Here is a 23,172-nt window from a genome sequence, read left to right on the forward strand (position 1 = left end):
GAATTACTGTTATTGGGTCATTCAATGATTACTGAGCAAATAAGACATCAGTACATACAAACTGCCCTACAAATAGCGTAAAATGTCAGTCTCAAAAATAAATAGGCCCAGTCATTTTTTAACATAAAAAAATGGGATTATTTTTTTTCTTTAAAAACAAAAGAAGTGATGACATACCCCACCTCTGGGGAGAACAAAGAAAGGATTCCAGCATCAGTATAGAACAAAACATCCCCACATAACTCAAACTAACCAATTCGAAGGTTAAGGTTGAAATGCCTAGTGAGTAAAGAGGGCAATGTAGTAATCACATATTAAGTGCTTTCCTTGAGTAAACAGACTTTTTTCCTTCCCCTAAATTCATCATTCGTGCAAAACAATGCATCAAAAAATCAAAGGGAACAACCAGGCAATACTGCTGATCGATCTTGAAAATTAGATTAAATTAACATTAAAAATACATAACATCACTCATAAAAAGAAACTGCACAGCATTAAACAAACATTTTGCAACAATGAGAAAACCAATCTTTCATTCACACATTTGTAAAATATCAGTCCATATTAATATTACCCCTCCCACCCCAAACTCGCAGATTAAGCACATTTATATTGACAAATAAAAAGTTAGGTGAAACATTGCAAGTATAGCTGTAATGAGTGTGTGAGTGTAAAGTTTTAATAGTGGACTCCTCTGCATGCAGACCAGACTAATTGATATGTGGAATATATGTACTTCTATAAAACAGACCATGGTCCCGTAAAGTCTAAAATAGCTTTTGGAGGTCTCTCGGCTTTCTAGCTCTGGCTGTTAGCGAATACTGCTTTGCACTGCTCATCGGGTTAATCCCAAAAATTATAAGATATACATAGTTATTTATATACATACACTTACATACATAGCTATAGAACATGGTCAGTAGGGTTGCTTATACCCACTTGCCAGTATACATAAATTTTGTGGTTCCTTCTTACTCTTCTACCATTGATGAAAAGGACAGACAGAGCATTGCTGTTTAATGCCACACAACCCTATAGTGTCTTTTAAAGAACCACGGCACTGTGTCCAGAGCATTTGCAGTCTCTCTGCTGGGTAACAAAAAAAAGGCAGTCATTTAATCCACGCCTAGTGAGGAACAATGGAGATTTATTGTTGTTTTTATCGTATTCTGGTGAAGAGGTTGAGGACGGAAACAGACTCCTAGAACGGAAGAGAAAAATATAAATTTAACTTCAATGTCAGGGGCAGTCAAAAATGGTCATAAAAACAGGTACAGTCCAGAAAATAGCAAGACAGGTTTCTGTCTGAAAATAAGGTATACAACTTCAATACATTTTTTTTTAACCATTTAGTAAAGAAAACGGGATTTTGTACTTACCGTTAAATCCTTTTCTCCGATTCCACAGGTGGCACTGGAGTTACAATGGGGAATAGAGGGCGACCACTAGGAGCATGGGCACTTTAAGAAATTTACAATTGTGGCTGACTCCTCCCCTCTACTTCCCCATCCCAGGCAGTATGCAGTATTGTGCCCAGAGGGAGCTGGAAGAAAAACACTTCCGAGAGGAGGTTAAACATAACACATTCTAAATCTACCAAACAGAACAGGAAAAGTGAAAATAGAAATTTCAAGCAACATCAACAACGGCCAGGGAGATCCAACTAACAAAGGAATCCACCTTGGTAGGGGACTTAACCAAAGAGGCGATTAGCCATAACTTTCTGGAAGAGCAGCGCCGGGAGGGCGTCCAGTGCCACCTGTGGAAATCGGAGAAAAGGATTTAACTGTAAGCACAAAATCCCGTTTTCTCCTTCATCCACTAGGTGGCACTGGAGTTACAGTGGGGAGGTCCCAAAGCTCCCAACATGAGCGGGACAGCGTTCAGAAACCTTTAAATCAAAGCGGCCAAACTGAGATGCTGGAGCCACAAAGGCATCCCCAAGGTCCGAAGGATCCAGCCAAGTGACAGCCCTACAGAATAGCTGAATGGAGAATCCACAGGCAGCCACCCAAGAAGGTCCCACAGTGAGCATTAAATGCACAGAAAGAAGGTGGAGGCCATGAAAAAAGTTAATTAAGCTTGCCGGAGAGAAAGAGGAGGCAGTTGACCACAGTCTGTGAAGACGCCAGCCCGGCTTTGCCGAGTCACACAAAGCAGAGCATCAGAGTTACGGATGGAAGCATTGCCGGGAACCCAGATCCGGAGTGTACGGATTACAACCAGATACCTGATATCTGGAGATCTACCGGGAGAGGACCATCAGCTGCTGATATGGAAGGTTGTCACAACCTCATAAAAGGGAGGGCAGACCTATACAGAATTATGCTTCAATGCAGGAAGTCCTCATGAATATATCAGTAAAGGAAACACAACAGGAGAGAGCTGCTTAAGCCAATACATGTCTGGTCGATGTGAAGGCCAGCAACTGTAACCAAACCACGTCCGATAGATCAACTCCACAGTGTCCAACTGATGGAGAGTGTAGGAAGCAAGGACCATGGCTAAATAACCAGGAGTAGCGGATAAGGAAGGGAGTTTGTAGACTCCACCTTTACTAATAATGACAACCTCCCTGTAAGAAAAAAAGGAGAGAGCGGACACCGGAGCCGTCAAGGCCTGTAAAAACAGAAAAAACTGAATCTTCATAAATTGAGCACAGGAGAATGCCTTGCCCCTCACACCAAGAAACCTAAGCTCACCAAAAGCGACAATAATGCACAGACATCACTTCTGTGCTAGCACATAACATAGGGATCATCACTGGGTGACACCTGCTCATTTCTGAAAAGGACCGCCTAGTAACCAAGTTAGCGAATTTAAAACACTTTGAGGCCATTCAGACGAGAAGCCTGAGGGGTAGATCACTTCGTAGTGATGAAGCCATACTCGTCAAAAGAGACATTAGAGTGGAGTTCTAGGCACTGCGAGGTCCTGCTGAAGCCATCAATAGGACAGTGACTTGTATTTTCAAATATGCCGTAGAATCCGAAGCAACCTCTGGGAGGGAGGAGAAAGATAAATGAAACGGCAAGACCAGAGAGTTGTGAGGGTATACACCCTACCTCCATCAGACATAGTGTACAGGTGTAGCAGAAGGGTAATTGATATCGCCAAGCTGCCAGCAATGCGATCTCAGAGCGACCTTAGCGGGACATTAGCTTCTGGAAGACTGGACATGGAGATACCATTCTCCTTGATGCACGGCCAGACGACTGAGATAGTCAGACACTTAAGTGGCTAAGGTGAGGAATACCGCTGTTCTAAACGCGGGTTGATCCTAGCCTCAAGAATTCCACGCAACTTGTACCATGCAGCGTGACTGCGCTAGTTATCCCCATTAAAAGCCGTGGCTTTGTTAGGCTGCACCCGTATGACCTGGCCTCAAAGGAGAGGTTTCGTCTGAAGCCAGGCATAGCAACTGCTGTGAACTCAAAAAACTTGATAGAGAGAAGAGCCTCCTGCGATGCCCTCGGATTGGTGAGCAGAGGTTTTCAAACTATATCGAGCGAGGAGCCCTACCATCCTTTGGAGACTGGCACAACATGGGCCAGAAGTAACCTGTCATCTGAACCTGGGAAGAAAAATCACCGTAGGCAGAGTTAGCTTTCTCTTACAAAGGCCAAGGTTCTTCCCAAGAACAGGAAGGACACATAACCATATAACGTCATATAGACATATCCGATGGCAATGAAACCAAAAGGCAGTGTCACTAGTTTACACCGTGACTTCACAACCCTAACAGCAAAATCGGCCCCGGACGAAGGAGCAAGATGAGCAGTCCTGTTTGTGTACAGAGGGGTGAGCTTCATGCGACCTAGGTACTGCGTACATGCCTAAACAGTTTTCTGCAGATGGACTCAGACCAGTGCCACTAAGCACCATTATAGCTCCTGGCTAATCAGATTTAAAGGAGTCTCCCGCTTTCCCATGTATCATAGCGTAAGCTTTTGGAGATAAAACTGACGGGACCACAGACAAGCGGACCCACAGACAGATGTCCTCTTGTAGGTATCTGGAGGGAAGATACCGTGTTGGCTGGAGCAAATATTGTTTGCTTCCAAGCATAAGCATAGTGTACGTAAGAAACCATCTTCTTGGTAATATTGTATCTATCTACCTGTAGATACACTATAATATATATATATATATATATATATAACACCAAACAGGTACCTATAAGGGAACACTGTATGAAAGTAAGAAGGCACTGCATTATATATGCAAAAACGCAGAAATATGTAAATATACATACATATTATTTTATAATTTAAGTTGTATATGTGCACCATCCTATCAATACATAGGAGGCAGTAAATTGTTAAATTGTATATGGAACTTGTGACACTATATAAGTGTAAAGCTTCCAACCTATATGTCGATGAAACGCACACGGCAATCTTCATTGGTGATCACCATAGAAGAAAAACCAGTAACAAGACCTTTGCTCACCAAAGTGGAATCGTTGCCTTGATCATTATATGAGGCCTGCTAATGTATTTTAGAGGAGAATGGTCAAACTTGACCAACCAATTTGCAACAGCTGTATTCACGCAGAAGGCTACTCCCCTGGGTGGAAGGCTACAAGCTTTCTTTTAGCAGGATCCTTGAACATTATTCCTGTTTAAAGTACCAACGTCAGAGTCCACAGATTTGTGGAGTCTCTTCTTGTGCCCTGCCATTTGCAGGGAAAAGGTAATAAGCAATGGTATTCTGGGTGATGGCCACACAAACAGACATAATTTTCTTAAACCATCCTGATTCTTATTTTGTCTGTAATAGTTTTTCAAGATAGTCCAGACACAGTCATTTGGCTATGTGCTTTGTACCCCAGACTGGGTATACTAATAAACCATAGTGAAAACAGCTACCCAAACAGGTGTGTGGACCTAAAAGGGTAACCAGCTCTGTATGTGTACACTGTACAGATACAAACCTTGTACTTATGTGTACCCTACTTGGCCTCAGAGTGAGGCAGAGACCTCTGTGTCACATGTAACTTCAGAATAGCACGTGATACAACACTAACAGCAGAAGAGCTGTAGGCCTCTGTATGTGTACACTGTAGCCTGGCCTCAGAGTAAGGCAGTCACCTCTATGTCACATGTAATGCATACCCTCCAACAGTACCGAATTTGCCGGTACAGTACCGCTTTTTAACGGTCTGTACCGGCAAATTCAACCTGTACCGAATGTACGGTTTTTTTTTTAAAGAATTGACAGTCGGGCAGAGAGCGCTGTCTGTGCGCGCTGCCCAGTTGGATCTAGTCTGTACTCTGTACCATTTCAGCAGGCAGCAGCAGCCTTGTGACTATGCCCAGCTTTGTCGCTATTATCAATTCTTCCTAGTAGTCTGGATGGCCGCGAGCCAATAGGAGCTCGCGGTCCGGCAGCCAATCAGGAGCGGCTGCCGGATCACGAGCTTCTATTGGCTTGTGACCATCCAGCAGCAGCAGAATTGAAAATAGCGACGGACCAGGGCGGCTGCTGCTTTACTATACAGCCGGGCAGCGCACAGACAGCAGTGCACTCTCTGCCCAGCTGTCATTTCGTTCAACTGCGTGAGTCCGGCAGCTCCCCTTGACAAGGAGCAACCCCCACCCCTTTAAAATGAGCAATTCCCTCCCCCTTGACAACGTGCAACCCCACCCCACTACAGCCGGGCAGCGCACAGACAGCAGTGCACTCTCTGCCCGGCTGTCATTTCGTTCAACTGTGTGAGTCCGACGGCTCCCCCTTGACAACGAGCAACCCCCCCCACCCCTTTGAAATGAGCAATCCACCCCCCCCACCCCCCCCCCGGCAACGAGCATGAAGCCCCCTTTACATGAAACATGATGCATCGAATATGATGAAACCCCTGGCATCAAGAAAGAACTGCCTAGCAATGAGCATGTAGGTAAGCAGCATTTAGTTGTCAAGTATGTAATGGTCATTATTGTTTGTGGCCTTATGTGTAATTGGCATTACAGCGTTTACTAAAATGTGTAATGGGCATTACAATGTGTGGTATAATGTGTAATACCACGCCCCTTTCGTGATGCCACACCTCCTTTACATGAGGCCACGACCCCTTTCTAAATGTGTACCGATTTTTGCCCTCCAGATGTTGGAGGGTATGGTAATGTCAGCATAGCATGTGATACAACATTGTAACAAAACTGTGCTGAAGCTGCATGTCCACTCTTACTTTGTAATAATGTGAGGGACACAGTGTCTTTCAGTAAGAAAGAGGGGGTACAAGTCAAAAGACACTTGTAGGCTTACAAGCAGAGGCTACATAAGATCTCACTTTGTGGACTCTGAGGACAAAGGTGCCAGGCAGGGATTTCCCTTTGGGATGACAACACAGGGTTAAATGCTGCCTATTTATCACAAAGCAGCTTTTTCTCAGATGACAGTGTAAACTGAGTTGTACATTTCATGCAGGTTACTTTCTGCAGAGCCCCTGAGTTTTCACCTGCCAATATATATACTTACACTACACACAGAGAGAGAGAGAGAGAGAGAGAGAGAGAGAGAGAGAGAGAGAGAGAGAGAGAGAGAGAGAGAGAGAGAGAGAGAGAGAGAGAGAGAGAGAGAGAGAGAGAGAGAGAGAGAGAGAGAGAGAGAGAGAGAGAGAGAGAGAGAGAGAGAGTAGGTATAGGTAGCCAGAGATAGAATCACTGGAAAGGAGAGATAGTATAAAGAGATGAGCTGCCACAGGCCATCAAAAACACCATGGTTATAACACAGGAGTGCTATGACCTAAGTTACATACAGCCCAATACTGTCCCACCATGCTCTAAACCCCACTGTCTGATCACAGAACTTGGGGGAGCAGCTGCAGTCATAGATGCAGTTACTGGGAGACTAGGACATGCTGAAGCACAGGGCAGCAGCAGTCAAGAGCCTGCAGCAGTGTGCATGGGCGCCAAGTATATTAAAGTATATTAAAATAGTCAGAGCTGCGTTTTAGCTGGGTCAATGGAAGCAAACCCAGCGGTAAGCTCCCCACCCGGCCAGCTCAGTCTCCTTACAATGGCGCCTTTTTAGAAAAGTGGCCAAGGACCGCCTTTATAGTATCTGAACCCCTCTGCTAGCAGGGGGTCAGGGCATACTTACATCTGCCTAGACTGGCCGGTGGCGGTATGGCTGAGGGGAGTGCGACGCAAGCTGCATGCAGCGGTGTCCGGTCACTCTGGGACAGTGGTCTCGGGAGCCAGAGACCCTGGCGCAAACCGCAAGCAGTGGCGATGGGGTCCCCCCAGCAGCTCCCACGGTGCAGACAGGCAATGGCAGAAGCTGCCTGTCTGTCCTCGGTGTAAAATCAGTACAAAATAAACATAAATCGAAAATAAAATTTCTATTTGCCCTGAGAGAGCAAAACCCTGCACCCAGCTCCTCCGAGCACATTCTAAGACTGCCTGGGATGGGGAAGTAGAGGGGAGGAGTCAGCCAAACTTGTAAATTTCTTAAAGTGCCCATGCTCCTAGTGGTCACCCTCTATTCCCCACTGTAACTCCAGTGCCACCTAGTGGATGAAGGAGAAATATGGGTACTTGTTTCCTAGCACGGCGCCCATCGCATCGCATACCATAAGCCATACAATGGTATGCGATGTGACGCGATGGGCACCCGATGGTATACAATTTAATATTGTATACCATTGTATATGGCAAACAATGTGATACAATGCGATGCAAAGCGTTTTTAAATTGTATAAGCACCCTAATGGGTGCTTACAATGTTTAAAGCACCCCCACTATCAACGCCAACCCATAGCGTGGCGAGCGGAGGCGGTACGCGTCCTCCGACCTTTTCATACCCCCACCATCCACTTCGGCGTGGAGTTGATTTTAGATAGTGTGGCGAGCGCAGCGAGCCACCGAGCTCAAAGCGTGGCGAGCGGCCACGGAATACATGTAATGTAATACGCGTCCCCTCGCCACGCTTCAGGCTCGGTGGCTCGCCACACTATATAAAATCGACTCCACGCCGACGTGGATAGTGGGGGTATGAAAAGGTCGGAGGACGCGTACCGCCGCCGCTCGCCACGCTTCGGGTTGACGTTCACAGTGGGGGTGCATTTAACATTGTAAGCACCCATTAAGGTGCTTATACAATTTAAAATCGTATTTGGGGGACATTTAACATTGAATAAACCCATTAGGGGGCTTATACAATTTTACATGCGACTGAATATCGTGGGCGTCATGCTAGGAAACAAGTACCGAAATATGTAAACATCTTACCATGATGATGATATTTAAATATATAAATAAAACCATGGCATCTAAGATAAATTTTAGGACACGTGTTATCAGATCTCTGAAAGACTTATACTTTGTGTGTTTGAGGCACCAATAAGTGCTAGCATTGTGTCAGAACTGTCCAGAGGCATTCATAGGAACGGACAATCCCCACTACTATAAATTGTTAGTGAAATAATGCATGATATGGTGTCAGATATACATGTTCATTTATATTTCCTGTTTTTTGTTTTCTGGAAAGGGATATTTTTATCATTTTATTTATATATTTAAAGTGTATCCAATCAAATCTATTATCCTCTTAAATTTACTATATAGCGCTGTTAACTTTTTTCGGTACTTATGTAATATCTGGGCTCCCGTTTTTCTTATGAGACCGCGTCCGCTCGCCACGCTTCAGGCACGGTGGCTCGCTGCGCTCGCCACACTATATAAAATCAACTCCGTGCGTAGTTGGATAGTAGGGGTATGAAAAAATGGGGTGCATTCAACATGGGAGCCGAGATAATACATAAGTACCCTTTTTTCTCTTGTGAGCATGGTCCCCCCTTTGTTTTCCGGTCTGCATTTTTTCCACTTTATATGTCCCTATTAAGTGCATAAAGCCTAATTTTTCCGACTGTCCTTCACTGTGTAGAAATATAGTCCCACACATAAATAAACAGTAATAATTAGGAACAGAGCGTTTAAGTATGCGTGGGATGGTTTTATTTTATAGTTTCCTAAGGGGTGCTTTTCCATATTTAAAAAAAGGTGAAGGATTAATACAAAAATATAATAATTACAATGATTATCTATATATACACATGCATATGCATGACTTATGAGCAACATATTTCTAGCATGCCAGCATATCATATCAAATTAAAATGTCCTGGTGCATAGATTTGCAGAAATATAGTGCCATTGTAATGGGTTGCTTCATTTCTTAATAGTTTGCTTTATTAGTTACGTGGCAAATCATCCTAATGGGCTGAAAAATGTCAATGTAATATAATAAAAAACAACAATTATTAATGATAGGTGACCTTACCTTTGTAGATCTTGTTTTGCTGAAAACATTCCAGAATCGTAAGGTTTCATCTCCAGCACCTGTGACAATAGCTTCACCATCTGGGGACATGGCCTATATATCATAAAATATAAACAAACCATCAAAATGGAGCCATACACAATCCCAACATAAGCAGCACTCTTGTAAGAAATTCGTACACAGTGGCTTGGATATGGCTACGTTTTAGTGTCCAATTTTTTGTAAGTGTCACTTTAGTCAGGTCTTAACATACAATTGTACAAGGCTTACCTTAAGTACAAGTATATCACCACGTGAGAAACTCTGTGATCTGGAGGCGGTACTGGACTCCTGGCTGGACGTTGCTAAGAATGACATCTCCGTGCACAAAAACAAAAGCCAGTGCAATACGGACAAAATGTTAAAAATGCATAGCTATCTACCAGAGAAACAAATAAATGCACATCATAGCATAAATATAATACATTTGCAAGAAGAAATAAATACCACTACAACATATACAGATGGTGAAAAGTTTTGGGGTCTATATAATTCAAGATCCTAAAAGGGAGCCTCCATCTGATATGTGATAGAGAACCACAGCTATCAGACTACTATAATTCCTAAATAGTATACAGTAAGTATTTAGAATTAAGCATGCATCAAATAATGCAAAACTAATAGATATAATAAAACTGCACCTATGATGTAACCATTAAGATAAAATGTTATTAGCCCTAGATGTTCATTGAGCACTCGTGGTACCAATGTGCTCAATCTAAATATCCACTGGGTTCCAAGTTTCAATTATTTTCCTCCATGTAGAGCCTGATTTATCATTCTGTATTTTAATGTACGTAGAGGATACTTTGCATTGTAGAAGTGACGCTCCACAGGCTGATTACTATTACAGTTTGTTATGGCCAATTGTATGGAGGACCGATGGACTGCCATACGTTCTCAAAATGTTCCGTCTTCCCTATGCATGAACGTCCACAAGGACAAATAAGTTGGTATATTACAAATTTAGATTTACAGGTGAGCCTGTGTCTAATGTTCTTGCCTGTAAGAGGGTGTTGAAAAGTGGATCCTGTTATCATATACTAACAAATGGTGCATCTGCAACAAATACAACTCATATTACTATTAAGAAAATTAGGCAGTATGACTGGAGATTTAGCTCTTATATCTGTGGCCTCATCTTACTTCAACACTTTTATGCTTGGGGTTGAGCAAGACATTTTTTTCCATAGAGCAGAAATTATTTTTTCTACCCTAGATATATAGATGATCTGCTGGTCATGTAGAAGGGTATGCAGGAAGCACTAGTATCCGTTTAGGAACAACATACTGTAACAGGCTCTTGCACCCTATTAAACCTATGTATTCAATTAGTAAAGACATGATCTTTTTATCTTGGATGTTAAAATTTCAATTGTTACACTTTAAGAACTCATCTTATGTCCCTTAAACAGGGATGGTCATACTCTAAATTTGAGAGCTATGAGAATTACATCCAATCATCGGAAATTGATAAAACGCTTGACACATTTTTGCAGAAAGGTTATAACCTAGCATGGCTGAATCAAGCTCAAGCCAAAGCTCTTAAGGTCAATAGAGGTGACACACTGTCACCTAAACAGTCAGCCAGTGATCAGGCCATGATTCTGCGGATCTAACCATAGCAGCCAGGAAACAAATCAGATCTCTAAAAAAACTCTAGCCAATTATACAGAGTGATCCAGAGTTCCAATTACAGCATACAAAATTGTTGTCCTGTTATACCAGAGGTTAGTCCACAAGACATCCTAGTTAAGACAGATATAAGAGCTAAATCTCCAGTCATACCTCTTAACTTTGTATTCGCTACAGATGCACCAACTGAAAGTATGATAGCGGGATCCACTTTTCACCCTCTTACGGGCAAGACAATCAAACACAGGCTCACCTGTAAATCTAAATTTGTAATATACCAATTTATTTGTGCTTGAGGACATTCACACATAGGGAAGACAGAAAGAACATTTAGACAACCTAGGGCGGTCCATCGGTCCTCCATACGATTGGCCATAACAAACTATAGCGGTGATCAGCCTGTGGGTGCGTCACTTGTACAATGCCAAACATCCCTGGTGAGGGAGAGGCGCGACGGCATCCTCTTCGCCATGTGAGTTGCTGCTGCTGCTCAGCAGGCCCGGCAGCAGGACCAGGCACTATACTCCCTTCTCCCTATACTCCGCCAATCCACCTGTTTTCCGACAGCTTGGAGCATTTCAACCTTTTGTAAAAAAACAGCCCTTATTGAATAGGTCGGAACCCCTTTCCGAACTATTCAAGTTGGAAACTGATGTCTTTTGGACTAGATGGCTGTTCCGACAGCAATTGAATATACCCCTATGTGAGAATTATAGTAGTCTGATAGCTGTGGTTGTCCACCACATACAGGATAGAGCCTCTCCTTTTAGACTCTATTGAATTACATAGACCCCCAAAATTTTCGCCATCCGTATTTGTTCTAATGGTATTTATTCCTTACATATTGATTTGACTCATATACAGGTAACATGGCCTAAATATTTGTGACAATTTTCTATATATTGCAAATGTATTATAAGTATATTTGCATTTGTTTCTCATTGCTATGCGTTTTTAACATTGTGTCATATCACAATGTCATTGCATTGTTTACTTATTGCTAAGTGATGTGTGCACCAGCATGACGTGCTGAGAAGTGATGTCATTCTTAATGCCATCCATCCAGGCGTGCAGCCCCACCTGCAGATAACGGCGTTTCTCACGTGGTGTGATACCGGTACTTAAGGTAAGCCTTGTACTGCATCCGGAAAGAAACCGCACTAAAGGAGACAAATCAGATACATTCAAGATCTTATTTAGGCATAATACTTAAGGCAAAATTGATGGCATATTAGGCAAGTACCGGGGGCGGCTGTTGTATAATGTAAATAATCGTGGCCTTCAATTGGTTTTTAAGGCTACTTTTGTAACAGACAAAAATAAGCAGTTTGATTTCAGGTTAAGTAAAGATGATGTATCTTCGAACAACAGGCATTCTCAGCATGACCATGAAAAGGACATTACTGTAAGGGCAAGGTGGATGAAAGAAACCTTTACGTGTTTGACATCGGCTTCTTATGTTAGCACCTCATTATCGCCTGTTACGTGTTGTGGTGCCCTCAAATCAGTTTTGGGAACCTAAATAACCCGGGAAACACCCGTATCACATCATGAATCACGGGGATTGAGATTCGCGGTTACAATATAGTGGGTCGCAATGTCTAGGTCAACAGTGACAAGGCTGACCACTAATTGTCAACAGTGACTAGGTCAACACCTGAAAATGCTTGACATACCATATGTTGGCATTGCCAGGTCAACACAAGCTTAATGTCAACATGGTCAGCACTAAAAATATACTTGTTTTTTGTTACCATATAAGTTTAACGCTGCACTCGCTGTGCTTCACAGTGCCTCGCTGCGCTTGGCACACTATTATATTCTCACTCTATGCCCACTTGGATATTTAAGTATGAGCCAAGGTCGGTCTAAACCAGGCATGTCCAACCTGCGGCCCTCCAGATGTTGTGAAACTACACATCCCAGCATGCCTTGCCATAGTATTGCTATTAGGGAATGCTAAAACTATTGCAAGGCATGCTGGGATGTGTAGTTTCACAACATCTCGAGGGCCGCAGGTTGGACATGCCTGGTCTAAACCAACCAAAAAAATGAAAAAGTTGTTTTAACCTTAAGAGTGTTGAGCATGTCCACTTTAAGCTCGTGACGACCTTCAGCCAATGCTGACCTATGGTATGTCAACCATTTCCAGGTACCTTTGATAAAGCCACCTAGCGTAGCAAAATCATCAGAAGCTGCTATTTGGACACAAATATCTACAGAGAATCCCGGATTGTAGAACGAACCAACCCCATGGGACTCCTCTGGCCTTCATAACATCTAACGGCTCTTTGGACTCCACACCACCAATTCTCTGGGTACATTCCTCATGCGTTGGGGTTAAGGACTCAGCTGCTAAAACATGTTCCACAAATTTTCTCCGGTGGATACATGGCTAAAAATACCAGTTTTGGTCCATCCACATGGATACTAGTGGATGAAGATGCTGCATTGATCCGATCCAGGGTGGTAACTATTCATTTTCAATACTTTTTGACTGTCAGGGGCATCTATAGGAACAGACTGTGCGGGTCACTGGATATTTTATGGGTGCTAATTAGTTTATATATTCCTTTTATGGAGTGTTTTTCAATGTTATTTTATGAATTACCATATTAAATACTATATAAACATCTAATTTTATATTATTTTTAATAATTATTTTGCTCTTCTGTTATTGTTTATTAGTCTTAATTACATGCAGCTGCTGCTATATACTGTATGTCACAGTAGTATCATAGCGGCGGTATAGTTGTCTATTGTTAAGACCCACAGCTATCTGTACAGTGAGTGCAAATGACCAGCATAAGTTCCTTCTCTTCAGTTGGAACATAAAGGAGTTTGGGGTCTGTGTCAATCCATCTTGAAAACACTGAGCTCCAGATCATGTAAAGTGTGAAAACATTGTGGGTAAGAGAGAAAAGAGAAATCAGTTTATTTAGGACGCACTCCTCATCCACATTCATAAAAACATACCTACAGATAGGTGTATATATTTTTTTTTTTTTAAATGAGAGTCCTAATCTAACTCTAGTCCTACTTATTTGTTGGAACTTATTTACTTTAGTATAGTTTAAAATGTTGGTCAATACGTACAAAGTACCATTATATCACATACAGTGCATTGAATAAATTTCGGAGGATTCAATCACTAGATTGCCCAGTGTGTACACCACTAAATAAGGCAAAAATCTCACACGCTGGCACATACAATGTATCTGTGACAGGAAGATACAAAGTTTTGAGAAAAATCAGCACTACAAATAAGACCAAACACAACAGACAGTAACACAACTAACAATTTATTCAGCAGACAGTGATAATATTACAATTCATCACTATAAAATCAACACAGGCGCTTAATTTAACAATAAGTGTACCTGCATCATAAAAGCAAGGACTAGACGATTAACACCAAGCTACGAGATCACAGAGTGGGATTTTAATCTTTAATATTTCTTTTTCCTTCTACATCTATATCTTGTTTAAATATTTTCGCTACTTGAAAACCCTGGCACAGGGACATATTCAATAAGGTCTCATATAATTATTAAAATTATACCGCACTATTATAGAATGATGACTTGCTAGTTAACAAAATTGTAAAAATTAAAAAAAAAAAAAAATATATATATATATATATATATATATATATATATATATATATATATATATATATATATATATATATATATATATATATATATATATATATATATATATATATATATATATATATATATATATACATATACACACACACCTATCTGTAGGTATGTTTTTATGGATGAGGAGTGCGTCCTAAATAAACTGATTTCTCTTTTCTCTCTTACCCACATTGTATTAATTTTAAATCAGGGGACAGCACCCTAGCTGGTCAGGAAAGGTATTTGTATAAGATTCCTGTCAGGTAGAAGTATATCCATCCACAGACAAACACACTATGTAAATTTGATTTATGGTGCGGGTCTCCCAACCTCTCTCTCTAAAGTGTGAAAACATGCAAGATCTGTCCTCTAAATAGACATGCTTGCAAAGCTGTATCTGACCCTATATCGGTCCAACATTTTAAACTATACTAAAAGTAAATAAGTAGGACTAGAGTTAGATTAGGACTCTCAAAATATATTGACAAGACAAAGGGGAGTATTCAAAGATTTTTTTCCTCCATGTGCAGCGAATCCTGTTTAGGATTCACTGCACAATCGCAGGGTTCCGAAAGGCTGCAGCATTCGCTGCCAGCCCTCCCTGTCAAACTATTCAAAGCCGCAGGGGCTAGCTGCCCCTGACGGCGAATTTTAACCGCCGCAGGGTGACATTGGCAGGCAGGGAGATGTAATCCTCCCCTGCCTGCCCCAGAATTTTTGTTGGGGAGAAAGAGGGCTTAAGGGGACACAGGCAGCATAAGCTGCCCGCCTGGATAGCTGACAGGGGACAGGGGTAGGGAGCCGCTCCACTGGTCCCACTCCTAAGAAGCTGGGACCATTGTGTAGTGAATATATGAATATCTAATGAGCATCTCCCGGCTCCCTGCTGGCAAATGTGTAAAAAAAAAAAAAATTGTAAAAAAATAAAATATAAAAACTAGATATATATTAACCCCTTCCCGACATTTGACGTACATTTACGTCATGGTCGGGATGTACTTCCCGACACATGGCATAAATGTACGTCATGTTTTTAAACTGTCACCGCGTCTATAGACGCGGTGACAGAGGGACGATGTCTGCTGTCACTGACAGCAGACATCTTCCCTCATTGCCCAGGGGGGGCACTGATGCCCCCCTCCTCAGCGATCGCTGCGATTGGCTGTTCAAACGTGAACAGCCAAAAGCAGCGTTTACTGTGTTAGGTGTATAATTTTGACTCTGCTGCCCCCTAGTGTCCAAAAAAATTAAAAGCAGGTTGAAATAATGATGTAATAATAAAGTATACATATGGTCTATGTTAGTTATTAACTATTTTGAGTGGTATGATTATTTGTCTCACAAGCAGAAAATTTAACATTTTGCAAATTGCAAAATTTCAATTTTTTTACGACATTTTGGTATTTTTCACAAAAAAAAAACAGACTGTATCGACCAAAATTTACCACTAACTTAAAGTACAATGTGTCACGAGAAAACAATCTCAAAATCACTGGGATAAGTAAAAGCAATAAAAAGTTATCCCCACATAAAGTGATGCATGTCAGATTTGAAAAAAAGGCCTCTGTCAGGAAGGCAAAAACAGGCTGCGTCGGTAAGGGGTTAATATGCTTCAAGCACATTGATAAAAATAGCACGCCCCTTCACAGAAAAAAAATTCAGTTTTTTTTACACCAAAAAAATAAAACCTTTATTTTAAAAGATCACTTTCCAGTTCACCTTAAAAGGATGTCGAATGCAAAATGGTGAATCATGACAAAAATCAGGGAGAAAGCAATTCGCCATCCTAGCATTGAATAAATTCTTGTCGAATCCCAGTGAAAACCCCATTGAAATACACCAGCGAATTGCAGCGAGCATGAAACGGAGAACTGGCCGGCATTCACTGTTCGCTTTCGGCGAATAGTGAACATTGAATAGGGTGAATCACATTTTCAGTGAAAAAGATTCACTGCAAGGAATGAAAACAGCCCGATTCGCCGAAAAGAATGGTGAATCGGGAGCATTGAATACTGGCCAAAGTATTTTAACGTGTATTAAACAATTTAATAGTAAACCACAAAAGGAATGAACTGCTTGCCACATGTTGGTATTTTGTGATATGGTAATAAATTACAATTAACTCACAAGGTATAGAACTCTGTATGAATGTCCAGTCAACTTTGCCACCTGTGTTAGAGATGGGTATTTCCACACTAAAATCTGGTTCTGAGAATAACCATGCGTGCTCACCTGTAGATAAAGAAATTAGAGATATTTATCACGAAAGAGAGTGGAGAGGTTTAAAATGATTACAAAATCAAAACATGTATTTTAAATGTAAGTTTATGCCTTGGTGGTACATTAGTTAGTAATAGCAGTGCTATATAGACTTTCACAGAAAGAAATACCATGTGGTGCTTTTGCAGTCCGTGTGAAAGAGAACATTTATAGAAGGATGCATTGTGTTAACATGCTTCATTTCAAAACAGTAAAAGTAAAAAGCCAACATCGGTACTATTCTGTGTAATAAATTCAATAAAAAAAAAAACACATTAATATTTTAACCCTATTGTAAGGGTACATAGTAATAGTTCTAAGAACATACTGTAGGTGGATGAATTGGAACGTCTGACAAAGATGTGATCATCAATACTTTGCCATACATAGGTAAGCAGTCATTCACATTGCTATTTATCATTTGATCAAATACGCAAACATAGGATTTTTAAGGTGTGTACACACGGTCGACATGCTGCCGTGCGATGCGAGTCCCAATGCGATCTGATGGCATCGGGACTTGCATCGCACGGCAGCATGTCGACCGTGTGTGGGAACATGAAGGAGAGCATAGTATAGCTGTCACCACTGGGTGCCGGGATGTCAGCGTGCTGCGACACCCGGGGCCGCGGCACATCAAACAGCTCCCCCCCCCCCCCCCGCCGTGCAGACATCAGGCCACACCCCCCGCCCTCCTCTTTAGGCGGACTTCTTCCGGCCGGGTCATCAGCCCTGCAGCGCAGCCCTAGGAGAAGCCCCTCTCCCTCTGGCCGCCGGAGCTATAGTGAGTGAGTATTCAGGCACAAAGACTATATAGTGCAGATCTGCACTATATAGTCTTGGCTACCCTCACTATGTCGCTGCCGATTTGCGCTCACTCGGGAGCGCGCATCGGCAGCGCATCGGGTTCGCAAGCCCTCAATAGTACACAATCGGTATGCGATATGGCTTCCGATGTGCACTATATCGGCAACATCGGAAGCCATATCGCACCCGTGTGTACACACCTTTACTGGAATCTATTCTTTATTTCTACTATCTCCAAAACAAATAAGCTAATTTCTAGTCATCAGTGCTTCACTTTCATGGCATTTGTGTGGCAATAGCAATCATTTTGTAACTAAAAGGTACAATAGTCACTACTAATGTGAGAAACGGAAGGCTCTTTACAGCAGTTAAGGCCCCCATACATTAGTCCGACTTGTCCTAGGGACAAGTCGGACCTGATTTCACCCTGCAGCTCCCCGGGAGGGGGACACACGATTAGGCACTTGATGTGCCAAGGTTTGCATATGATAAATCGCATGGATTTATCATATGCAGTCCCCGGGGAGCTGCAGGAAGAGGGAGCCATGCGGGGACATCAGCAGTCAGGGGATGCCGGCTAATAAGAGAGCCAAGCAGGGGGAGGCTGCATAGGGAGCCGGGCAGGAGGAGGCTGTTGCGGTGGGGTGACAGCGGGAGCAGGGCGCCCGTGCAGGGAGGATGACGCTGGCTGCCGGGCAGCGGCGGGAGCCGCGCCGGGCCGGACAGAGATAACTTGAAAAAAAAAAAAAAGCCCATACAGATGACTAGTAAGCCATTGATTGGCAAAGACCTCTCTCAGCCAATCAGTGATTGGCTGAGAGAGGTATCAGCCAATCAATGGCTTGCTAGTCATCTGTATGGGCTTTTTTTTTTTTCCTTCAAAAGTTATGTGTTCCTACCGGCTCCCGCCGATGCGTCATCCTTCCTGCCCGATGCCCTGCCCCCGCTGTCACCCCACCGCAACAGCTTCAAGTGCCTCCTGCCTGGCTCCCTATGCAGCCTCCCCCTGCTCGGCTCTCTATAGCCGGCATCCCCCGCACGGCTCCGGGGCTGGGCTGCACATAAGATTGATCTTATGTGCAGCCCGTTCGACCTCGATCCAATGCGCACGGGACTGCGCATCGGATGGGGTGTCTGCAAGTGCGATTTGGGCCGATTTCACGGCCCGATTCGTCCGAATCGGGTGAAATCGTGCCCAAATCGCATAGTGTATGGGGGCCTTTAGTTTTAAGGATTAAACAGTACCATGCTCTGCACAGATCAAAAACAGGATTTGAGCTTATACTGTACTATAATATATATAATGTTAAAAATGTATTCTACATCAGATTTTTGTAATTCATACGGTCACACTAATCACTTAAGGTCCATACACACTGGCTGTTTTTGCCCATCGTGTATGGCCAGTGATGTAGAAGAAAAGCACTAGCTCCACATGCGGAGTGGATGGCTTTCCATAGCAGGACGCTATGGAAAGCCATCCAATCAGTTGGTAAAACTAGTAGTCGGACAGGGGTGATATGGGAGCGTGCATCAGCAGGACATACACACTGAGCAGTTTATGTACAAATGGCTGTGACCAATTGGTGGATGGACTTTTACCAAAATAGATTTCCTAGGTGAGCCAAGCTGCTTTCACTCGTCTGATATATGCATAGTCATCCATCTTGTATAGCAGGTCACAAACTTTACGTTCCTCTAATCTTATACTTCACTAAATTGCCAATTTATGAGGTTTCCCTACCTATGCCTACAAAAAATATTGCATTGTGAAATAGCTCCCAAATCAGGAAGGTCATGTGTAACATTCAACAATTACATTACATACCGAATGCGTTTATTACAAGACCTAAGAAATCAGTGTAGAATTTACTACAAAGTCACTCATTATTTAACAACTAGGCATGCCTATATTACAATTATCTGTAGAACATTATACATTGAATACTCTTTACAACATTAATGGTACGTTCTTCTGTGGACAATTTATGTATTGACAAGTCAGGCTGCAATGATGACATGCACAACAGAATTCTAACCTTGTTGTATAAATACTAGCAGGCAATAGCCTGCAGCATTTCCAGTGAACAGCCCAACAAGGTCAAAGCACCCACCAAAAACCTACACCACTAAGTTTTGAATGGGCCCTCGAACACAAGACACACAAACATGAAGTTACACTTACCAGCTCATTAGCATGCTTTGACCAGGCCAGGTTACAGACCTGCGATCCAGTGTCAATACATTGAAGAGGTTGACCTGTGAGTGTGTTCCAGAATCTGATACATCGGTCAGCTGTGCCACCTCCTGAAGCAAGGAGACCATGCTGGTGGGGGGACCAAGCAATTGCCTTCACTGCAGCTAGGTGTTCTGTGTATTGCTGGACAGGGGTTAAGCTTGAATGATTCCATACTAGAAGCTGCAGGAAAAAGAATACATATATGTTAAAGCGCTACGTAACATGAAAGTATGACCATTTTTATTAAAGGGTTTATATAAAGGAAATATACCTTGTTATCATTCCCTCCTGACGCCAGCAGCTGATGATCAGTTGACCACTTTAGGCCACACACCTCTTGCCTATGACCTTGTAATCTCCTCTCAGATTGTACAGGTGGATTCCGGATATCTCTCTGTAAGATCATACGGTCTCTACTACCAGAGGATAGCTGATCTGCATTCCAAGCCAAAGCCCCTATAATAGAGAGGTTTATGTAAGGAAACTCTCGTGGGATTAAATAAACAAAAAGAAAGCACTATCATACAGAGGAATCCGGAAACGGTGCGCCAAAGCTGATCTTACCAACTCTGGCTGTATGTCCCTCTAAAGTAGAAAGCTTCTTCCCTGCTGATGCATCCCAAATCTGCACAAAACCTTTATGAGTCCCAACTGCAACCAGATTTCCCTATAAAACACAAGTAAAAAATCAATAACTGAATTGGAGAGGGATCGCTTTTCGCTGGCAAGCAAGGCTCTCTTTACATGTTATAAAAGCACATATTGCAAAGACATTAAAGACTGTCTTTATTATTATCATCCTTTATTTGTATAGCGCCACAAGGAGTCTGCAGCACCTTATACAATATTAGTGTTCCCGCTAGGCTGTTTTAGCGGGGCACTGCGCCCTGCCCGATTTTTAAAGGGCAAAATGCGCCCTGCCCCTCCAGCAGCGCCCCGCTAAAAACAGCCTCACGGGGAAGCCCAGTGTCGCCGCAGACGGCGATGCCCGGCGCTTCCCCGGCAGCACAGTGGCTTCGGAGAGGCCGGGCCTGCCCCCTTTGATGACGGCGGTGGCCCGGGCACGCCCCTTTCATGACAGCGGTGGCCTGGGCACGCCCCTTTCATGCCTTCGCCGGCCCGGGCACAACCCCAACTGTGACATCTGCGTACCCAGTCCGCCCCCCGGTGCCCTGCCCGCTGTCACTCCTAGAGTGAACACTACAATATATAGACAAAATGATCACAAGTATAAAAAAAGGACTTCTAGAACAATTTAGGAAATGAACATGGTTTATAAACATTACACCACCAGTGGTCTTAACACTCAAATAATAAAGACACTAGTTTAGGTTCTGTTATAGACAGTAGATCAGCGTGTGCTGTGGCACCCTGGGGTGTGCCTTGGGACACTTGTATGGGTGCCTTGAGTTGGTCAAGAACCAGTCCAAATTAGTTATGCTCAAAGGAATAGGCAAATAAGTTCTGGTGGCTGCCATTTATAAAATATGTGGACAAACCGAATCATTTAAATTGGTCATAAAAAAAAAAAAAACACTTTTTTGCCTCTCCACCTTTCTACAAAATTCCAAGCATGGTCTCAAGACCTACTTCTTTATCAAAGCCATCCAGCTTTCATCCTAACTCTTTGGCCCATGCTTACTCTCCTGTATATGTGTCACCCCTGTTTATTTATATCTGCCCCTCCCTTTAGAATGATAGCTCTCACGAACAGGGCACTCTCCCCTTATGCCATCATCTACTGCAGGGGTTCCCAATCTTTGGCCCCTTAGATTATCAGAATTAGTTTAATGGCACCCATTAAACTAATTCTGATAATCTAGGGGGCCAAAGATTGGGAACCCCTGCAGTAGATGATGGCATAAGGGGAGAGTGCCCTGTTCGTGAGAGCTATCATTCTAAAGGGAGGGGCAGATATAAATAAACAGGGGTGACACATATACAGGAGAGTAAGCATGGGCCAAAGAGTTAGGATGAAAGCTGGATGGCTTTGATAAAGAAGTAGGTCTTGAGACCATGCTTGGAATTTTGTAGAAAGGTGGAGAGTCTGAGGGGGAAAGCATTCCAGATGAAGGTAGCAAGCACAGACCATAAAGATCTGTGAGCACTGAATGCTCATTAAGACTATGGGGTAGATGTATGAAGCAGTGATAAGGGAGAAGTGAGAGAGTGAATGGTACTTTATTACCGGCCTATCAGCTCCGAACTGTCCCTTTTTAAACCCAGCCTGTAATTTATCAGTCAGGAGCCCAAAGCATGTAATATTTCCCCAATGCAGGGTAAGCAGGCACAATGTGGAAGGGGTGGCAGGATTCTCAATTTGGTGGGGACTGGTGCACGGTGAGCACATGTTGCTTACTCTGTACTACTGATTTCTGCAAGCCAGGATGGCAAAATTGCCCTGGGGAGAACACTGCATGACAATATTAAACACTTGTCAAACCATAGAAATGGGCTCATGTACTCCACTACACATTTTGCATTTTGTGCAGTATACTCACTCTCTCAGACCAACCAACTGAAGTCACAGAGTCCCCCTCCAATGATAAATCACATAGCCTGGTCACCTGCAAACATTAAACAGAAGGAAATACAATGTTATTATAGTACGCATATTCAGGCAACAACATTTACACTCACTTCAAACTGCCAATTGATAATCTAGCAGATGTATAGGGTGACATTTAATGAATGAATTTTAGTAACATTTCAAAATCTCACCTTATCACACTTTTTAAAATCGCATTTTTTGCAGCGAATTCGCATATTTAATGAGGTGTGTATTCCAGGCAAAAAAATGTGATTAAGTGCGATAATGTGCGATTTTTAGCCAGGAATTTGTGCAAATTTTAGGCATGTAACAGTGTGAATTTGTGTTAGGAAAAAAAAAAGGCGTGGGGCCCCCTCTCCTGAGCATAACCAGCCCCGGGCTCATTGAGCCGGAACTGGTTCCAAAAATACAGGGGACAAAAAGCGTCAGGGTCCCCTGTATTTCTGAAACCAGCCCCGAACTCTTGGACCGGTCCTGGTTCCAAAAATATGGGGGACAAAATTCTGGGGGTCCCTCGTATTTTGGAACGAGCACCGGGCTCCAACAGCCCGCGGTGTCATACCACAGCCGGGGGACACTTTTTACATAAGGTCCCCAGGCCAGAACATGAGCACCGTTGGCTGGTCAGCCTTGGACAGGGTACCTGGAGGAGTGGGGACCCCCCCCCCAGGCTTCACTCGTCCAGGGCTGAAATCGGCATCTGTGGGCTG

The 23,172-nt window shown here is 42.9% G+C and overlaps 1 protein-coding gene across 2 annotated transcripts in view; it reads right to left on the reverse strand.

Moving 5' to 3' along the window:
• Positions 1-322: 322 nt before the first annotated feature.
• Positions 323-23,172, reverse strand: part of FZR1 (fizzy and cell division cycle 20 related 1) — a 77,515-nt gene continuing 54,665 nt past the window's right edge. For both annotated transcript variants that reach the window (XM_083179248.1, XM_083179249.1), the window contains 7 exons: positions 22,413-22,478; positions 20,476-20,578; positions 20,183-20,367; positions 19,858-20,091; positions 16,734-16,838; positions 9,286-9,378; positions 323-1,201 (listed from right to left, as the gene is read on the reverse strand). In XM_083179248.1, the coding sequence (XP_083035374.1) occupies positions 1,160-1,201; positions 9,286-9,378; positions 16,734-16,838; positions 19,858-20,091; positions 20,183-20,367; positions 20,476-20,578; positions 22,413-22,478 (828 nt within the window). In that variant the 3' untranslated portion in view covers positions 323-1,159. The remainder of the gene's footprint in view (positions 1,202-9,285; positions 9,379-16,733; positions 16,839-19,857; positions 20,092-20,182; positions 20,368-20,475; positions 20,579-22,412; positions 22,479-23,172) is intronic.

Source organism: Crinia signifera, chromosome 1, assembly GCF_055691185.1.
Source record: "Crinia signifera chromosome 1, ASM5569118v1, whole genome shotgun sequence".
Classification (NCBI taxonomy): Eukaryota; Metazoa; Chordata; class Amphibia; order Anura; family Myobatrachidae; genus Crinia; species Crinia signifera.